The sequence below is a fragment of the Poecilia formosa genome, unplaced genomic scaffold (assembly GCF_000485575.1).
Source record: "Poecilia formosa unplaced genomic scaffold, Poecilia_formosa-5.1.2 Scaffold271, whole genome shotgun sequence".
NCBI classification, from domain to species: Eukaryota; Metazoa; Chordata; class Actinopteri; order Cyprinodontiformes; family Poeciliidae; genus Poecilia; species Poecilia formosa.
The window spans coordinates 382,282-398,304 of NW_006800210.1; the positions used below are offsets into that span (position 1 = coordinate 382,282).

The 16,023-nt window shown below is 38.9% G+C and overlaps 2 protein-coding genes and 1 long non-coding RNA gene across 10 annotated transcripts; all 3 read right to left on the reverse strand.

The window, feature by feature from the left end:
- Nucleotides 1-667: 667 nt before the first annotated feature.
- On the reverse strand, nucleotides 668-10,978 carry eef1db (eukaryotic translation elongation factor 1 delta b (guanine nucleotide exchange protein)). Of its 5 annotated transcripts, XM_007570955.2 has the most exons (11): nucleotides 10,778-10,863; nucleotides 8,224-8,282; nucleotides 5,766-7,030; nucleotides 5,270-5,387; nucleotides 4,790-4,861; nucleotides 3,776-3,838; nucleotides 3,386-3,479; nucleotides 2,506-2,618; nucleotides 2,229-2,438; nucleotides 1,934-2,128; nucleotides 668-787 (listed from the first exon to the last, which is right to left on the reverse strand). In XM_007570955.2, the coding sequence occupies exons 3-11, from the start codon at nucleotides 7,028-7,030 to the stop codon at nucleotides 749-751; spliced, it is 2,169 nt and encodes a 722-aa protein (XP_007571017.1). In that variant the 5' UTR covers nucleotides 8,224-8,282; nucleotides 10,778-10,863; the 3' UTR covers nucleotides 668-748. The 5 variants fall into 5 exon arrangements, with proteins under 5 accessions (XP_007571017.1, XP_016536637.1, XP_016536639.1 ...); XM_016681151.1 differs by lacking the exon at nucleotides 8,224-8,282 and having other exon boundaries at nucleotides 10,778-10,978; XM_016681153.1 differs by lacking the exon at nucleotides 5,766-7,030 and having other exon boundaries at nucleotides 10,778-10,869.
- LOC107838520 (uncharacterized) lies at nucleotides 9,048-10,771 on the reverse strand. The gene is made up of 2 exons (XR_001664606.1): nucleotides 10,208-10,771; nucleotides 9,048-10,160 (listed from the first exon to the last, which is right to left on the reverse strand). It is a non-coding gene; the product is annotated as an uncharacterized LOC107838520 (long non-coding RNA).
- A 1,338-nt stretch (nucleotides 10,979-12,316) lies between the features above and the next one.
- On the reverse strand, nucleotides 12,317-15,731 carry pycr3 (pyrroline-5-carboxylate reductase 3). 4 transcript variants are annotated; one of them, XM_007570960.2, is made up of 7 exons: nucleotides 15,581-15,731; nucleotides 14,189-14,276; nucleotides 14,043-14,107; nucleotides 13,586-13,765; nucleotides 13,273-13,485; nucleotides 12,984-13,076; nucleotides 12,317-12,885 (listed from the first exon to the last, which is right to left on the reverse strand). In XM_007570960.2, the coding sequence occupies exons 2-7, from the start codon at nucleotides 14,268-14,270 to the stop codon at nucleotides 12,703-12,705; spliced, it is 816 nt and encodes a 271-aa protein (XP_007571022.1). In that variant the 5' UTR covers nucleotides 14,271-14,276; nucleotides 15,581-15,731; the 3' UTR covers nucleotides 12,317-12,702. The 4 variants fall into 4 exon arrangements, with proteins under 4 accessions (XP_007571022.1, XP_007571021.1, XP_007571023.1 ...); XM_007570959.2 differs by lacking the exon at nucleotides 15,581-15,731 and adding an exon at nucleotides 15,318-15,574; XM_007570961.2 differs by lacking the exon at nucleotides 15,581-15,731 and adding an exon at nucleotides 15,207-15,574.
- Between the last annotated feature and the right edge of the window lie 292 nt (nucleotides 15,732-16,023).

A 16,023-nucleotide genomic window follows, 5' to 3' on the forward strand; every position in this document is an offset into this window, starting at 1 on the left:
GGATTGTTGCAATTTAAATCGCACAAATTTTCTAATATTTAAACCTGAAAACATGACAAAGCACTTTTATTATTTTGTTCATAAATGATGGTGCCAGAGACCTTTCATTTTGACATGAATATTTGCTTTTGAGAAATGAACTATCCGTAAGTTTAGTTTCAGATTAATCTCTCCTATACTCTGTAGCCCATAAGTAAAAGTTAAAGTAAACCTAAACTAATTTTAGTCCTTCAAATTTTATTTAATTAAATGCATGTGGCAACAAAAAACATGGATTCTATAAATTAAGTTTTATTGTTTTTCTGAACCGTTAACCATTGATGACATGGTGCATTCATGCGTGTTTTCAGTTGATCAGTTCGAATAAGAATAAAATTTACCAAAACAGTTTGAGGAAACATAGGTTATATAAAGAAACATAATTTCTGAAGATTGATATAACAAAGATTATAGTTGGAAAAAGTAACTGATTTCAATATTCAAACATTGTTCTAATAATCAAGTGTAAATCATTGTACCTGGCAGTGTAAACCCAGGTTACTCAGAGTAGCAGGATCAGAACTTTTAGTATTCAGTTTAAATAGTTGACATTAGATTGGAGTGCTGCTCATATACGCTATAATGGAATATTAGTTGTTGATTTGCTTACGTTATCATAACACAATAACGTCAGTGCAAGAATTGCTTTATTGTCAACCGTTGTCACAATCAGCAGAGAAACGGGGAGTGATGAAGAGCTGCTGCTGAATCAGATTTTGTTGAAAGCTGCTACATCCACACTCTGAACCTGAAACAAGTAGGAAAGCAAAAAAACAATTCAGTGAACTGCAGAGATTGCTTATAGATAAACTTGATATTTTGGCCACATGATGGCAGCACTGGACTAATACAGCTGGTTGTATTGACTTGTATCAAATTTCCACTAGTAGCTGAACAGTATTAATTACAGAATCTACTGAAAGAATGAAGCTGACTCAGTTACTATTAAAGTAAAACGCCTTGTCTGCAAACATGGAACCAATCAAAACTGTAAACTTAATAAAAAATGTGGAAGTTTGCTCTTTGCGTCATCCACGACTCAAAATGCAAAAATAATTGCTGATTTCAGTTTTAAAATCATCCTACAAGCCTTCTGGTAACAAATATAGTTTAATGCACCAGAGATAAATATTGTATTTGAAATTAAAGGCAACTTTGGATTTACTCCTGAAATAATTTTTATTTTAAAGACAGTTAGCAACACGGTTTATGCAGAGATTCAGTCAGAATTTGGCACTGACTTAACGAGCCGAGTCAGCTTTGTGATCCCAAAATGTCTAATCTTGAGATTAGCTAAACTGTCACCTTAAAATACAAGGTCACCATATTAATCTTAATTCAAAATGTGTTGAATTAAGATCGACACATTTTGATCTTAATTGATCTTAAAGCTAAAAACCGAACAATTTTTAGCTTTGTGATGGTAAACCTGAGTAAATGTCTTTTTTTTCTGGCTTTACGTTGAATTAAAAGAATCTGTCCAAACTGAACTGTTGCATGAACCTTACTGAAACATTCACAGCGACAGATTTGGTCACAGAAACCTATGAAACTTTCTGTTTATAGTAATTGGGTTAGAAAATGTTTACTGCAGCTCATCATTCTGCTCAGTCAAGTTGGAGACAAATTTGTGAAGAAAGATTCATTAGTGCCCATTTCAACTCTGACCACCCAACAGAAATGTAAAGAAAACACTGACTTATTTTAAACTACAGGTGTTAAATATTCTAACTGAAAATTAATATGGTGAAATCTCCCCAAATGAAAGGCTTAATTTCACGTTATAGATGGATTAAATGGATAGAGGGTCACCATTACCTGGCCCTGAGACCTGTTTAGAAAGTAAGCTGAACTGAAACACAGTACTGGTAGCAAAATAAATCCATGTACTTACATAGTCTTCAAACTTGGTGATCTCTTCCTCCAACAAATCTGTTCCCACCTTGTCGTCCTCCACCACGCATGCGATCTGGAGCTTCTTGATGCCGTAACCCACAGGAACCAGTTTAGATGTTCCCCATAGCAAGCCGTCTGCCTGCACCGAGCGCACGCACTCCTCCAGCTTCGCCATGTCCGTCTCATCGTCCCACTACGGCGAGCAGGAAAGAACAAAGTTAAACAGAACATGAAGTTGGCCTGTGTTTTATAAATAAAGAGCATTTTAGGGTGGGAAGTTTAGAAAATCTTACAGGCTTAACATCCAGTAATATGGAGGACTTGGCGATGATAGCAGGTTTTTTTGCCTTCTTCTCTGCATATTCCTTCAATCTCTGCTCTTTAAGTTTCTCTGCTTCTTCGTCTTCGTCACTACCGAACAGGTCGATGTCGTCGTCATCATCGTCGTCGTCTTCTTCCTCCTGTTTAACTGGGGCACTGGCCTTCTGCTGGACACCAGTGCCCTGGAGAAATTAAGTGAGAACTTGCACTTTTTGATGACAGATCACCAAACGGTCAGCATCCACTCACATTTGTGAAGGGGACGGAGGCAGCAAGAGCCGGGGTCACTGATGCTGGACGTTTCTCAAGAACAGCAACTCGACATTCCAGTTTGGAGAGCGCTGCTCGTAGGTTGTCTACCACTGAAAACAAGATCCCAGTTATGGAATTATGCAAATATAATCTAGATAATGTTAAATGTATAATGAAAAAAATTAAGGAAAAAAAAAAAGCAAAATCGACATATCCTTTCTTTGCACTGACAAACATCAGATATTCTCTATAAATAAGTAGGGATGTTAAAATCATAAATATCATGCTGAAATGAAATATTAATCACTCTTATTACCAAAGTTTTGCAAAATACGTCAAACATTTGTATTCTAGTTAAATTAGTTCTTATGTCAAAAGAAATGTCATATTGCTTGTCATTTAGCTTTTAAAAGAACCAGACTGTGAAACATTGTAAAAGGAATTTTAATGTTTTTATTATTTTATTCTAAACCAGTTTTAGAACTACAGGTTCCATTTAAAATCCTGATCTAATTAAGGTATAGAGGCCACAAAAACTCTTAAAACGGCTTTGTTAAAAACTTTTTTTTATTAACAAGAACATTTCTGAAGAAATTTAAACAGGGCCTTCCAAAGTGTGCTCGTCGGTTGGATATATAAATATATATATTTTGTCATTTGTGGTAAATATATTATGAAATGACAAGTCTTCAGATTCTAAAATATATGGCTGATCTTCTTTTAAAGAACATAATTTCTGTAAAAGAAATTAGCTTTCATTGTGGCGACTCAAATCCTAATTCAGCATAAACCCTAGAGTTATACAAGTAGCAACATAAAAGGTTCCAAGTATTAAAGACAAGAAACTGCAAACTGATGACTGTGGATGACAACCAACCTTTGTATAAACTCTGATTCTCTAATTCGAGGCTTTTGATGCGAGAAATGATTTCTCCCTGATCACCTGCACCGCTGTTGCTGCTGCTGGAGTTCTGCAGAGGTACAACATAAAAAAAAAAAAAAGAAAAACAAAAAAAAAAGAGAAATGTGTTACTATTCAAACTAAAGTTTTTCGACATGACAGCCTCTTTTGCAAAACAAAGACTGGAGAGAAACAGGGTATGTATGGAAACAGGCAGAAAAACAACACTGATAAGCAGGTGCTACCACTTTGCAAGTCATCCACAAACTGAATTTGCAATCAGATTGATTAAATTTTGCTTGCTCAGACTACCTGCTGAGAGCAGCAGCAGATGCTTCCAGCGACATGCAAGACTCAGAAACTTACAGGATGAGACAGTTGGGTCAGGGAAGCTTGGGAAGACCCTTTGTTACTCAGCGTATTCTTCAGCTTGGAGGAGGGGAGTGCAGGGTGGAACAAGGAAAGAAATCAGGGCAGGGAAATGGAAATGAGGCAGAGGGAAGTTGCATGAGCTACATAAAAAAACAGAACAATGAGGAGAGGGAGTCTAAAAGCAAAGGAAAACCAAACTTCAAGTTGGAAGAAAAGAAAACAGTTCATGCAGGGAACAGAGAAATACATCAACAAATCCTATCCTTTCAAATCTGCTCAGACAAAGAAACAACTTTTCTCAGAGGTATAGACAATCATCAGATGGTCATCACAAATGTTAAAAATAAGTTTATTTTCAGCACACTTTGGTCCTTTTCAGACCAGTTTTACAGCAACAGTCTGGCTGAATGAGACGTGCTGCTGCAGAATCCTCAGCAGATTGTTTTCAAACCAAATGACTGAAAAGTTGCTCTTCTGCAAAACTCTGCCAGATAAAGGCTTGGAGTTGGAAGTGTTTTTTTCTTGATACAGCCGGCAGTCAGATGACCATGAACTTTCCCTTAGTAATGCACCCAATAGCCAAGCCTCTTGGAAACTCCTTGAAAACGCTTCATGAGTCAAATCCAATCTGTCCTTCAGAGGCAGTAAGCTCTGCACATTTCCTCTCGTCATCTGAGTATTTTCTCATCTGCTCTGTGTCTTTCTGTACTCAACTCCAAACATTTTGTTTGTTTTTCATCATTTTGAAACTGGAAGCAATACATATTAGGGTATTACTGCCACCTTGATGTAGGACATGTTAAACTTTTACAAGTAGTAAAGCTGGATATACATCCAAAACATTTCCATGAATACATTTTATTCTTAAATTTGATGAATATAAATACGGGAGCACAGTTTACCATTGACAACAAACAACAAGGCTGGTTTATTTGTTTCATTCAAAAGTGATGACTGCAAAGGCAGACCGGTTCAATGTTTTAGCTTAGGAATTGTCTCAGTTCTTACCCCGGCTAGAGATTTCTGGATGTTCTCCCGAGCTCGAGCAATGTCCTGCAGGATGGCATTAGCTCCAACATCCTACAATGAAAACAAGTAAATATTTGAGAATCGTTTACTTTGAAAAGATAGACACAAAAAGACCTGAGCTGGATGTGCACTTTTAAAGCCAGTTTCACGATGAAAGTGCCACTTTAAACTTTAATGCTTCTGCACCAATTGTCTTCATCTCAACGCGTATCTTAAAATAAAAGCAAATCTGCCCCATCTTTACACTCTGCTTCTTCACAACCTGATTGACTTTTTTGCTGTACTCACGAGTTTTGCATTATAATGATTTAGCAATGAACTTAATTGTAACGTTGTGCAACACCCAATCACCATTTTATAATGGCTGGACGGTAGAATTGTAGCTTTAGGACGTACGAGGTGTTGGAAAGATAGAAAATTGATTAAAAAAAACCTAAATCAACAGTCTGAATGGATTACCTGTATGTTTTGCGATGAGCCGTTCATTCGCTCATAAAAGCGTCTTTCCGCCTCATCATAACGAGGCTTCTCAAACCATATCTTCTCCTGAGCCAAAAAGTCCACTGAGCTCATTTTTCTAAGAAAAAGAGAAAAAAAAAGGAATGTAGGGGGAAAAATGTCAGGGGATAAGAAAATGAACAACTACATTAAACTTATGATTTAGAATGTATCAAGTATGAACTCAAACATTTTATATTGCTTCCATACAACCAGACACCCCAAGTACAACTCTACAAATGTTGAAAGGAAGATGGTGGGAGAAAAAACAATTCTGGTCGAACTCAGGAAAAAAAAGAATAAAACAATTAGAAATGAATACATGATCTAGAAGGAATGAAAGAAACAAGGTGAAAGAAGAAAAAAAGAATTTGAAAGGCGGGAATATTATAATGAAAAGTAATGAACGATGAATTGAAACATCTGGAGCGGTTCCATTCCCCCGGTTTGGTCATACTTGTCCCTTTTAGGCATCTTGGAGGACGCTGATGACTTTTCTGCCTCCGGCCTCCGATTCTTCTTCTCCGCACAGACTTTATCCAAACCACGGCTTTGAAAACGGTTCTCTGCAGCATCGTACCGCCACTTGTCCAGCCACACCAGCTCGCTGTCCGGGTGAAGGAAGAAGCACACTCCAGAAGGTTCTTCGGTCTCAAGGGACTCTGCTGGCTCTTCTTCCTCCTGAATCGGGTGAAGGGCATGAAAGACTTCTGCTTTACACTGCAGGATCAGTGGTTTCTCTTCTTCTGCCATGTCCTCACTGTCCTCCTCCTCTTCCTCTTCCATAAGGCTTTGAGGGTGGTCACTTCCTCTGGTGGTGGGGGTGCAGATTTGCCTCTTGGAGGAATTGTTAGCATACAGGTTCTGGTAAAAGGCTGCTTCGGCACGATCGTACGCAGGTTTGTCGAGCCACACTTCCCTCAGTAGCTCGACTGGAATGCGTGGCAGCCCGTTAATCGATTGTCGAGAAGCCGGCGTACCAGCTGCTTGTTGGACAACAGGGGTTGCTGGAGTCGGGGCTTGAGACTGATACCCTTCATCGGGTGTTCTGGAGGCACCGGACCAGTTAGTTGGAGGTGAGAGGTCAAGGGAGTTAGGAGCTGATGGGGGAGCAGATCCCTCAACAAAGCGCCGCTCTGCTTGGTCGAAAGTCGTCTTGTTGACCCATACTTCCTCCACTATGTGGTGGCAAGCCACCTGATCAACATGGTGACAAGCCGGTCCAGAGGAAGATGGAGCCACGGTGGATGGATTGCTTGAACGTTTCCCTGAGGACTGATGTGAACGGTTGGGCTTGGAGATCCAGTTAGCGGAGCTCACTAGCCAGCACTGGTAGAGGCTCTCAGCTTGTTCGTAGATGTTGCGTTCAAACCACACACTGCCACATTCCGATTGCAAGCCCATCAATGCAGCCGGTTGCTCAGGCGACTGGCTGGTGTGTTCGTCAGGCTTCTCTTTGTTTTTCACTTCATCCGTCTTTCCCTCATGGTGGCTCCCGGGATTAGATGAGCGTTTCTTCCGGCGACGGCTTTTCCCACTGCGCTTTCCGTTTCCATTCAAGCTACCACTCTCTGGAGAAGAAGAGGTTGTCTCTCCATTTCTCTGGCCTGGTTCTGTCTTTTTCTTACAGCCCAGGTTGGTTTGATCCAACTGACTTTGGCTGGGAGGCTGATCATGCTCCGATTGGTCCTTAACAGAGCACTGGGAGATCTTCTTGGACATCTTAGAGCAATTGTAGGACAAAAAGAGAATAACAGGTACAAGCTTTTGGGTTAGTTACAAAGGCAGGAAGACAAAGAAAGGTTCATTTTTAGGCGACAGATCATCAATGGCATATTTTCCAATGTAACGGAAGTATACGCAAACTAGAAAGAATCCACAGGCAAGTCCTCAACAAAAAAACAAGCAGCATGCAGACTAATGTGTTCATTTTGGGTATGAATTGGCAGATCAGAATTATGGCAGTAAGCAATCACAGAGCACTATAATAACTCATAGTTCAAAAAGTGGAGAGTTAACATGCAAAGGGTGACGACTCCTAGAACCTTCCCACATTGTCACTTTAAAACCACAAACGTCAGTGTATTTTACTGAGATTTTTGGTTACAGCATCATTCTGTGGAATTGCTTTTCTTCAGCAATGAAAGAATCTGATCAAAGCTGATGAGAACAGCGTTAAAGCCACATACAAAGCAAATCTAAAAAAAAAAAAAAGACTCCAGAAAGGTGGAAATTGAGGCAGGACACCACCACTAAATATACAGCCAGCAGAAGAGTTTATATCAGAAGACTGAACTTCAGTCCTTGTGGGCTAGTGTCCTGCAACTCTGCAGCATGTACCCAAGTTGTAGTGTTCTGCTAATGACTCATTTGTTTGAACTAGGTTTCTCACTGAGCCTGAAAGCAGAAGAAAAACCTAAAATTGCAAAACTAGAAGAGACATTGCTGCTAATACCGGAGCAAAAGTTGGTCCTATTGGGGAAAAAAAAAAAAAAAAAAAAAAAACTTTCTTCTACTCACAATTCTGCACTATTTTAGTGGTTGGTCTATCACATAAAATCGCAATAAAACATACAGCGGCATGTGGTTAAAACATCACAAAATGTGGAAGAGTCCATAGGGCCTGGACACTATTAGTGTACACTGCATGAGGTTTAGAATTGCAAGCTATATCCACTTGCTGGTACTGTAGAGGTTATTATATGAACAATGTAAATAGAGATATAAGGGCATCCAAAGAACAATGTTCATGCAAGTTCATGTAATAAATTATATATTATGCAAGTCATGCTGTTTTATAATATACAATAAAATTAGGCATTTACTCACTTACACAACATTAATATGGAGCCAACAGTAATTCCATTTTGGAAAGTTCAGGAGTTTCACATATGATTTTTATGTTCTTAACTCACCTTCCTCGGTAAAGTTGTAGCTGTCAAGCTATTAAACAAAGTGAACCTCTCAACACGTTCTTTTCATCCAGTTAACCGCAAGCAAGTGAAAGAGAAATTTAACAATCACCACCTTGTAAATTTAATAACAAATATATGGCATGCAAATGTGTAAAAAAAAAAAAAAAAAAAATAAAGCTAAAGTCATGCTCAAGCCAAAATCTGTTACTTTCAGATTATCCACATATACCATTCAGTTGAAAGAAAGAGTTATTAGGGGTATCTCGATATCGAGTTCATAAGAACGTGAGAAGATATTACTTTCAAGAAAATTTCACACATCAAATGTATGCTGCACAGACTTTTATTAGGCATTTTTATAAATTTTTCAAAAAATACAAACTGATGTATTTTTCTGATTTTTTGATTCACTTCAAACCTTAAGAGAGTGCTTCTACTGTGTATGGTCTGCAATACAACATTTACCATTTTAAGTTGGACAAGCTGTGATTGTGATGTAGCTCGACGTACTCTAGACGTCCAGCCATCGGTCTTTGAAGCAATGCTTTCTGCCTCCTTCGGCATCTGAACTTTCTAGTGCTTGCATATCGTTCAGGTCTTGATCGCCGCTCTCTCATGATTTATTCTTCATAACTCCCTACTGGCTAGGCCTCATTAGATAGTCAACCTCATAAAATTTGAACATTGTGAGATCTTGTAGAAGATATCTGAAACGGTGTTCATTACAAAAATCTAGTTCCAGGAATATATTTAGGAACATAATGTCTCGACTCAGGCTACAAATGTCATGTCCAGCTGGGTTTTTTTTTTTTTTTGTATTATTATTGTTTTAATCAGCAAACATTGCTTTGTTCTTGCTGGGAACTGTATGTTTAGCAGCAGGTTTAGGGTGTAACAGAGTTTCAACAAACAGACAAGTTAATTTGGAACCGGCTGCAATTACTTACCAGTGCAAGACGAGTAATTCCTGTTTATGATATGCCTACCTTGACTAATACTCTCCATTAGCATTTGTTAGATGTTATGTTTAGAAGTGCATATATTAACATAACCAAGAAACAACTCATTATATTTGCACTTCACTTGTGCCAGTGATTACTAAGAAGCAGCAATTGAGCAATTAAAAGATAAAAGGTGGGAAAAAGGAGGAATTTCAACACCTTATAAAATGTTGATATAAGACACATTTAATATTAATGTCCATCTGTGTACACACACATTTCAATGAATTAGAATAGAAATTTCAAATGTTAAATGCAGCGAGTCATTAAATACAGTGATGCATTTCAAATGTTTATTTTGATGAATATGGCTTAGAGCTAATGAAAACCCAAAATTACATTTCTCAAAAACATAAAGATGACTTTGGCCTACAAAGTATGTCTGTGTACAGTATATATATGCAATACTTTGTCAGAGATCCCTTTGCATGAATAGCTTCACCAATGTAGCATGATACAGAGGCAATCAGCATGTGGAACTGCTGATGAATACAGGAAGCTTGTTGGCCTTCAACTTATCTATATCTTTGGCCTGTTTTCCTCTTGACAATTCTATATCAATTTCCCATGGGATTTGGGTAAAATGCTGACAAATTAAACAGCCAGCAGTCATTATTCAGCATGGTCAATAAATCAGTAGTATGGGCAGGTGCTAACCCCTGCTGGTAGATGAAATCAGCAACTTAATTATCAACACACAAAATCCTCTAAAACATTGGGTATGTCCTGAATACATCTATGTATACCAATTATTGATATGCTGACTCCAAGTGCAGTAGACATCTTATGAATCTTCCCAAAATACTTAAATCAGTTCTCCTTTCCATTCCCATCAAGGTTATCACTGCTCCTTGGGCGCCTTCTTCCTTCCACTAAACTTACCATGAATGATCTTGGCAATAACGTTAAGAGTGATAATAACCATCTCTTACTCAACTGTGAAGTAATGAGTCTTCACTCACCATGATTGTGCAGCAAATGACATTTGTAAATTTCAAGTTTTCAGAGAAACTGAATTTTGGGTTTTCAGCAGCTCTAAGCCACATTTTTTAAGTAAAAGCTCAACATTGCGCTTTGACCCGAATTACACCCATTCCGATGCACATGTAACGTGTTTTTATAAACTGAAACACATATGTACCTACAAAACGAACAAAGGTCTGTCCTCTGCTGCAGTAAAGAGCCTCATCAGGGCTATCATCATGCGTCTTGCTAACCTCAACATTAGCCATATTTTTTTGAGTGTCAAGTCGATGTGAACACTGATGATTAATGGTTATTGTCTCCCACTCAAACAATAATTCAAGTCATAAAACATACCCGTTTTCTCATGTCAATACCGACATTTAGAGAAGAACAGAAAACTGGACCAGCGGCCATTCAAGCCGGTATTCGGAAGGCGTGCCAGCTAGCAACCTGCTAGCCTTGGCTAACATCAGTTTCGATAACCGACTATTCTTCCTCATAAATACCCAGTAGTGTCCAGTTAACAAGTTCTGACAGCATTCCCCACACTGGAACCCTGTCTGTCAGTCAGCGTCATCGTTACTTACTGTTGTGTTTTTGTCTTTTTTTCGGTGTAGCCGCAGGCCGGTGGGTAAAACGCGTGTTTCTCCAGCCGAGTGAGTGACAACGGGAAGGAAGAAGAGGAGGAGGAAGAAGCAAGGAGCAGCAGCGTTTGTGTGAAATTGGAGGAAGGGGGAGGTATGTTTGTGAATCATTGATATCTCCACATGCTCAGGTTGAATTGATCCAAAAACAACTACTGACACCAGGGACGCCGCCGGGAATTTTAGTTGCCAGGGGCCCTAAAATATTTGTTCTATTTATATATATATATAAAAAAGTTGTTTTCCTTTTTTGTGCCCTCTCCCTCAAATATGGCGCCCCTGATAGATTATTGAAAGCATTAGACAGTATTTTTCAACTCATAAATCACTTAATATAAGTGATTTCCAACCTGGGGGACCAGTCCGCCTAGGGTCTCTGCTAGAAAGATTGAGTGTTGGGCAGTGCAAAGGCTGTCATCATATTTGGAACCTATTAAAAGTATGAAATATATTTATGGAATTACAATTATCTATCCAACCATGCTGCCTAACTCCTGCAATCACTGGATGATATGTGGTGTACCCTGGACAGCTCACCAGTCCATCACAGGGCAACGCAGAGACACACAATCTTGTAAACACATGCATACCTTTTATTGAGAACTTTATAGCCACCAATTAACCTACCAGTTATGGACTGTAGGTGGAAGAGAGAGTACCTGAAGAAAACCCATGGAGGATGCACAGAAAGACAAGGCAAACTCCACTCAGAAAGACCCCAGGCTAAGATTCAAACTCAGTACCTTCTTGCTACAAGGCAATAGTGAAGCCCAGTTAAAATTAATTTACAATAAATCATTACACTACCCTAACTGTTTTGACCTCTTTTTAAATACTAAAACAACAATTCCCTGCACACACATTCACATCTCATCTTCACAAATCGGCAGATTAACAGGAAGATGCAGCATCCTGAGTCAAACCTTCCAGTGAAAACTGTAGTTTGTATAAGCTGCTGAATCTTTATATCTGCATACATCTATGTAGGAACAAAGTGGTTGATTTCTTGACAGATTTTCTCATGGCTTTTGCACACATACATGAATTGTGCTTTCTTTTGTATCATGACTGGGAAGAAAAAGAAACGTAATTAAAAACAGATTCCTGTTTGGAGTAATTCGATATTTCAGGAAAGGGATGACTGGACAGCAAGATTCAAGCTACATTTCTTTTTCTCTATATTTTTCACTATGATATTTTCAATTAAATATTACAAATTTTAAACATTTGGTAAACATTATCTCTGTATGTAAATATCTGTTTGCAAGGAGCTGGTAAATTTAAAATGGTTCATATTTTTACTTTACATGTGCTCGTTTCATGTAGCAGGCTGGCATGTAGGCCAACATACCATTCAATGGTTTGCGTGGATCAAATTACCTCTGACCGTTTCACTAGCCGGGGACTGAGCTATGCGAGTACTGCTAATTCATCCACCATCTCTAACACAACCTTACAAGCGCATAGCAATCTAGAAAAACAGTAAGGCAAATATAATTATTCTCTATCACAATATTATTTATTTATGAACATCTCATTATGCATATCTACCCTCATTTAAGGGAAGGATTATTCTGCATGTTAATGCAGACATTAAACTTGTGATCCAACAGATTTTCTTTTATTTACCATCACACAAAGTGAAACATAAGAAGTCCATCCTTTGAAAGATCCAACGAAGGTGTAAGATGTGTTTTTTTTTAATCAAGATTATGATTTTTTTTTTATTATTACAATATCAAGTTATGAAATATAAAAAAATAAATAATAAAAAAAAAACAGCCATCTTATTTTTAAGACTTTCCATGGTTAAAGTTCAAGATGTAGTTCTTAAAAAGGTATACTGTCACACGGACCCTTCCTGCTGCCTATTTTTTCCCAAGCTCCCTTGCTCTCTGAGTGGCTGATTCCACCGCACTCATGACAGACGCCCTCACGCCTCCCTGCTCCAGTGTGTGAAGCCCGTAGATGGTTGTTCCACCCGGGGTGCAGACCTCAGCCCGAAGCTGAGCTGGATGTTTCCCAGAGTCGCGTAGCAATTTCCCAGCACCCTGCAGCAAATGACAAATAATCAAACACTAAATTTGGACATGGGTTTCTAGTCAAGAGCATTTTTGGAAAACAAAAGTGCAGATATTGTACGACTCACCAGAACAGTTTGGGATGCGATGCTGTGAGCCAGAGCACTTGGCATGCCCATTTTAACAGCTCCTTCTGCCAGCGCTTCTGCAAAAAGATACACCTAGACAAAAAATGAATAAATAAATAAATAAATAACCCAGCAAAAAACAAACAAAATAAATTAATAAATAATGGCAAAGAAAATTTAACATGATGGATACGTGTCTGAGCTGGTGTCTTGTGGGACATTGGCAAAAGCTTGTGTAAAAAATTGTATAATTCATAGTGTGTAGATATGAACACACGCCGAGACTTACAAAAGCGACTCCGCTCCCGCTCAGCCCTGTGTGGACATCGATCCAGGCTTCAGGCACCTCCTCCACCAAACCACAGCAATGCAACAAGCTGAGAAGTAGAGCGCCATCCTCCCCTTTTGCGTTGGTGCCCAGTGCAAACAAGAGGGCCCCCTCTTGAACCAGACAGGGAAGGTTAGGCATCAGCCTGATGACAATCGAGTTTTCTGGGAGGAGCTTGAAATGAAAAAGAAATAAAAAAAGATTCAAGATATTTGATACCCAGACAGATCAAACTTGTATAGTGAAAACCTGTTACAGCGGCTGTGGCCCTCACCTCCTCCAACATAGCTAGCGTCACTCCGGCGGCAACCGACACGATTATCTGTTTCTTTGTGATGTGCTGAGAGACTTCAACGAGAACACGTGGAATCATATGAGGCTTGACGGCGACAAACACCACATCTGACACACAGACCACATCAGTGTTGGAGTGTGTCACAGAAATGCCAAGTTCCTGAAAACATTTTACCAGTTCAACAACAGATTTATCAAGCACAATTATCCATACAACTGACAGATAAAATACTCAGAATATGAGTTAGGTGTGCTGGAATAACTGATTAAGCTTTTCTCTGTTCACATCTGCAGAAATTCATCACAGCAGCTGGTTTGCAGGTGAAAACATAGAGCAAAACTAAACTGAACTTAGAAACAGTAGCATGTCCTCAATGTTGCTGCTCATCGTCTTGAGTTACCTTACAAATAAATTACAGAAATAAATAAATAAATACCTGGAATCGTCCTAAATGTGTAGAGGATGGTGCACTAACTTTGATGTTTGCCGGTAGAACATTTCCTGCAATACAAAAAAAAAATGACCATGAAGATTAACACTCAAATATTGTTTCAGTATTTCAACAAGTAAGTCTACACTAACCTGACAACATCCCCTTTGCAATGCCAAAAGCCATGTTTCCTGCACCAATAAAGCCGATCCTCTGTTGTGCGTCCGGGTTCATTTTGATCTGAGGAAAATGCAGATAAACCAATATTGCAGCCAGAAAATGTCATATTATCTCCACTGTTAAAAAAGGTGATGCTTTGTATAAGGCCCTACTTACATAGTAGCTAAGAAAGGGAAAGTGAGGCTATCATTTACCCTTAGGCTCACCCAAACTGGGACAAAACAAATTGGAAAAACTTTGATTTGAGCTTAAACATTCAGATAATACAGTCAGAATTAGACATGCATGAAAGCAAAAATGCAATCTATCAGGTATCAAAGGTAGAAGGGGTGGTTGTACCATGGTGTGGGGGAATATTATCTTGGCACAGTTTGCGACTCTTGCCAAATGAGTAATGGATTTTGATGCAATCCATTACTTTATGGCCACATTATACCCATTTTCTGCATGATACTTCCAGCAGGATAATGCACCATGTCATAAAGCTCAGACCATATCAAGCTGGTTTCTTGAACAAGATGTTGTGCAGTCCAGAAACCTACAAAGTCATCACCAAATTTGTGACGAATAGCCCACATATCCTGGGATGGCACCCTGCTTTGGTGCCAACTCAAAGAAGTTGGTTGTAATGCTCTTGAGAGTTTCAGTCACTAATCTAGTTTCTACCTCCTAGTTCTGTTTCTTCGTGCTAGCCAAGTCGGTCTAATGAAGCTTCACTCGGCTATATTGCTAATAACAATGTGCTAACGCGGCTAGTTAGGAGGAGCAAACTCTGCAGACTGATGATGCTCCAGCGCTGCACTGCTACCCCGATAATCTAAACAAGCAATTCCGACAAATCCCTGTAATACACTGACAGTAAATCTTTCTGCATCTAAGGACAGCGAGAGAGAATTTGTTTTAATTAGATTAAAAATCATACAAATGTGTTTAGCTCGTTTAAATAAAAGAAACATGGCGTATAGCAAAGGCAGAGATTGCTTTATTCACCTGATTTCGGTTTCTTAATCACAGTCCGGCGTAGTTCAAGCAAAAACGTTCTTTTCGAACTCTCTAATGGCCTGCTTCGGCTACTCTCCCTGAGCATCCACGTGAACCAACCGTTCGTGAATGATTCGAATCATTCGAGTGAACGAACTGGAGCAAATCATTTCATCGAGCTGTCAAATCCGAGTCAAGGGAGCAGGGTCCTGTATTACCGCTTGCTGCTTAACAGTCGGATGTTTAAGTCTTAAATGTCGAAGAATACTTCCTGTGAAAGCCAACTTAGGTTGAGAGTTTTACTTTGCAAATGTTGCACCATGCAACTGTATGTCGAACGCATCTAAATTGGCTCCAGATACAACTTTTTCTCTTTGACTCACTCGTCCTGGGATTCATTCAGCGTCTCTTCTTCTTCTAACGGCTTTTTGGTGGTTGGCAACATAGACATGAACACGTAGACGCCTCATGGAGCGGGTCAGCCCGTTGCTGCGATACGTAACAGCGTCCGCCATATTGAATGTGGCTTATGTGAAAGTAATTCGAGTGAATGGACCGAACTTCAGAAAGTGCCGTTCTACGAAGTATTTTTAGCTAATGTTCGTCATCGACTCACTCGCATATAAACGTTCATATACTTGGAAATTAAACAATCAAAAAAGACAACATTGTATCATATTTTAATTGTAATTTCTGAATAAAGAAAATAAATGTCAACCCATGATACAATTGATTCTGATAAATCGTCTTTATATTCACAGTAATTAACATCTATGAACATATATACACACACAGACATCGTCAATATATTAAATTTATATATATA

Coding starts and splice junctions, on each gene's coding strand:
- pycr3 (XM_007570960.2), bottom strand. CDS start 14,270: ATGAACCCGGACGCACAACAGAGGATCGGCTTTATTGGTGCAGGAAAC. Junction 13,077..13,272: donor GCGGGAGCGGAGTCGCTTTT/GTAAGTCTCGGC, acceptor TTTTTTGTCTAG/GTGTATCTTTTTGCAGAAGC. Junction 12,886..12,983: donor TCGCATCCCAAACTGTTCTG/GTGAGTCGTACA, acceptor CATTTGCTGCAG/GGTGCTGGGAAATTGCTACG.
- eef1db (XM_016681151.1), bottom strand. CDS start 10,945: ATGATTCACAAACATACCTCCCCCTTCCTCCAATTTCACACAAACGCT. Junction 5,388..5,765: donor AAGATGCCTAAAAGGGACAA/GTATGACCAAAC, acceptor TCTTTTTCTTAG/AAAAATGAGCTCAGTGGACT. Junction 3,839..4,789: donor TCCAGAAATCTCTAGCCGGG/GTAAGAACTGAG, acceptor CCCTCCTCCAAG/CTGAAGAATACGCTGAGTAA.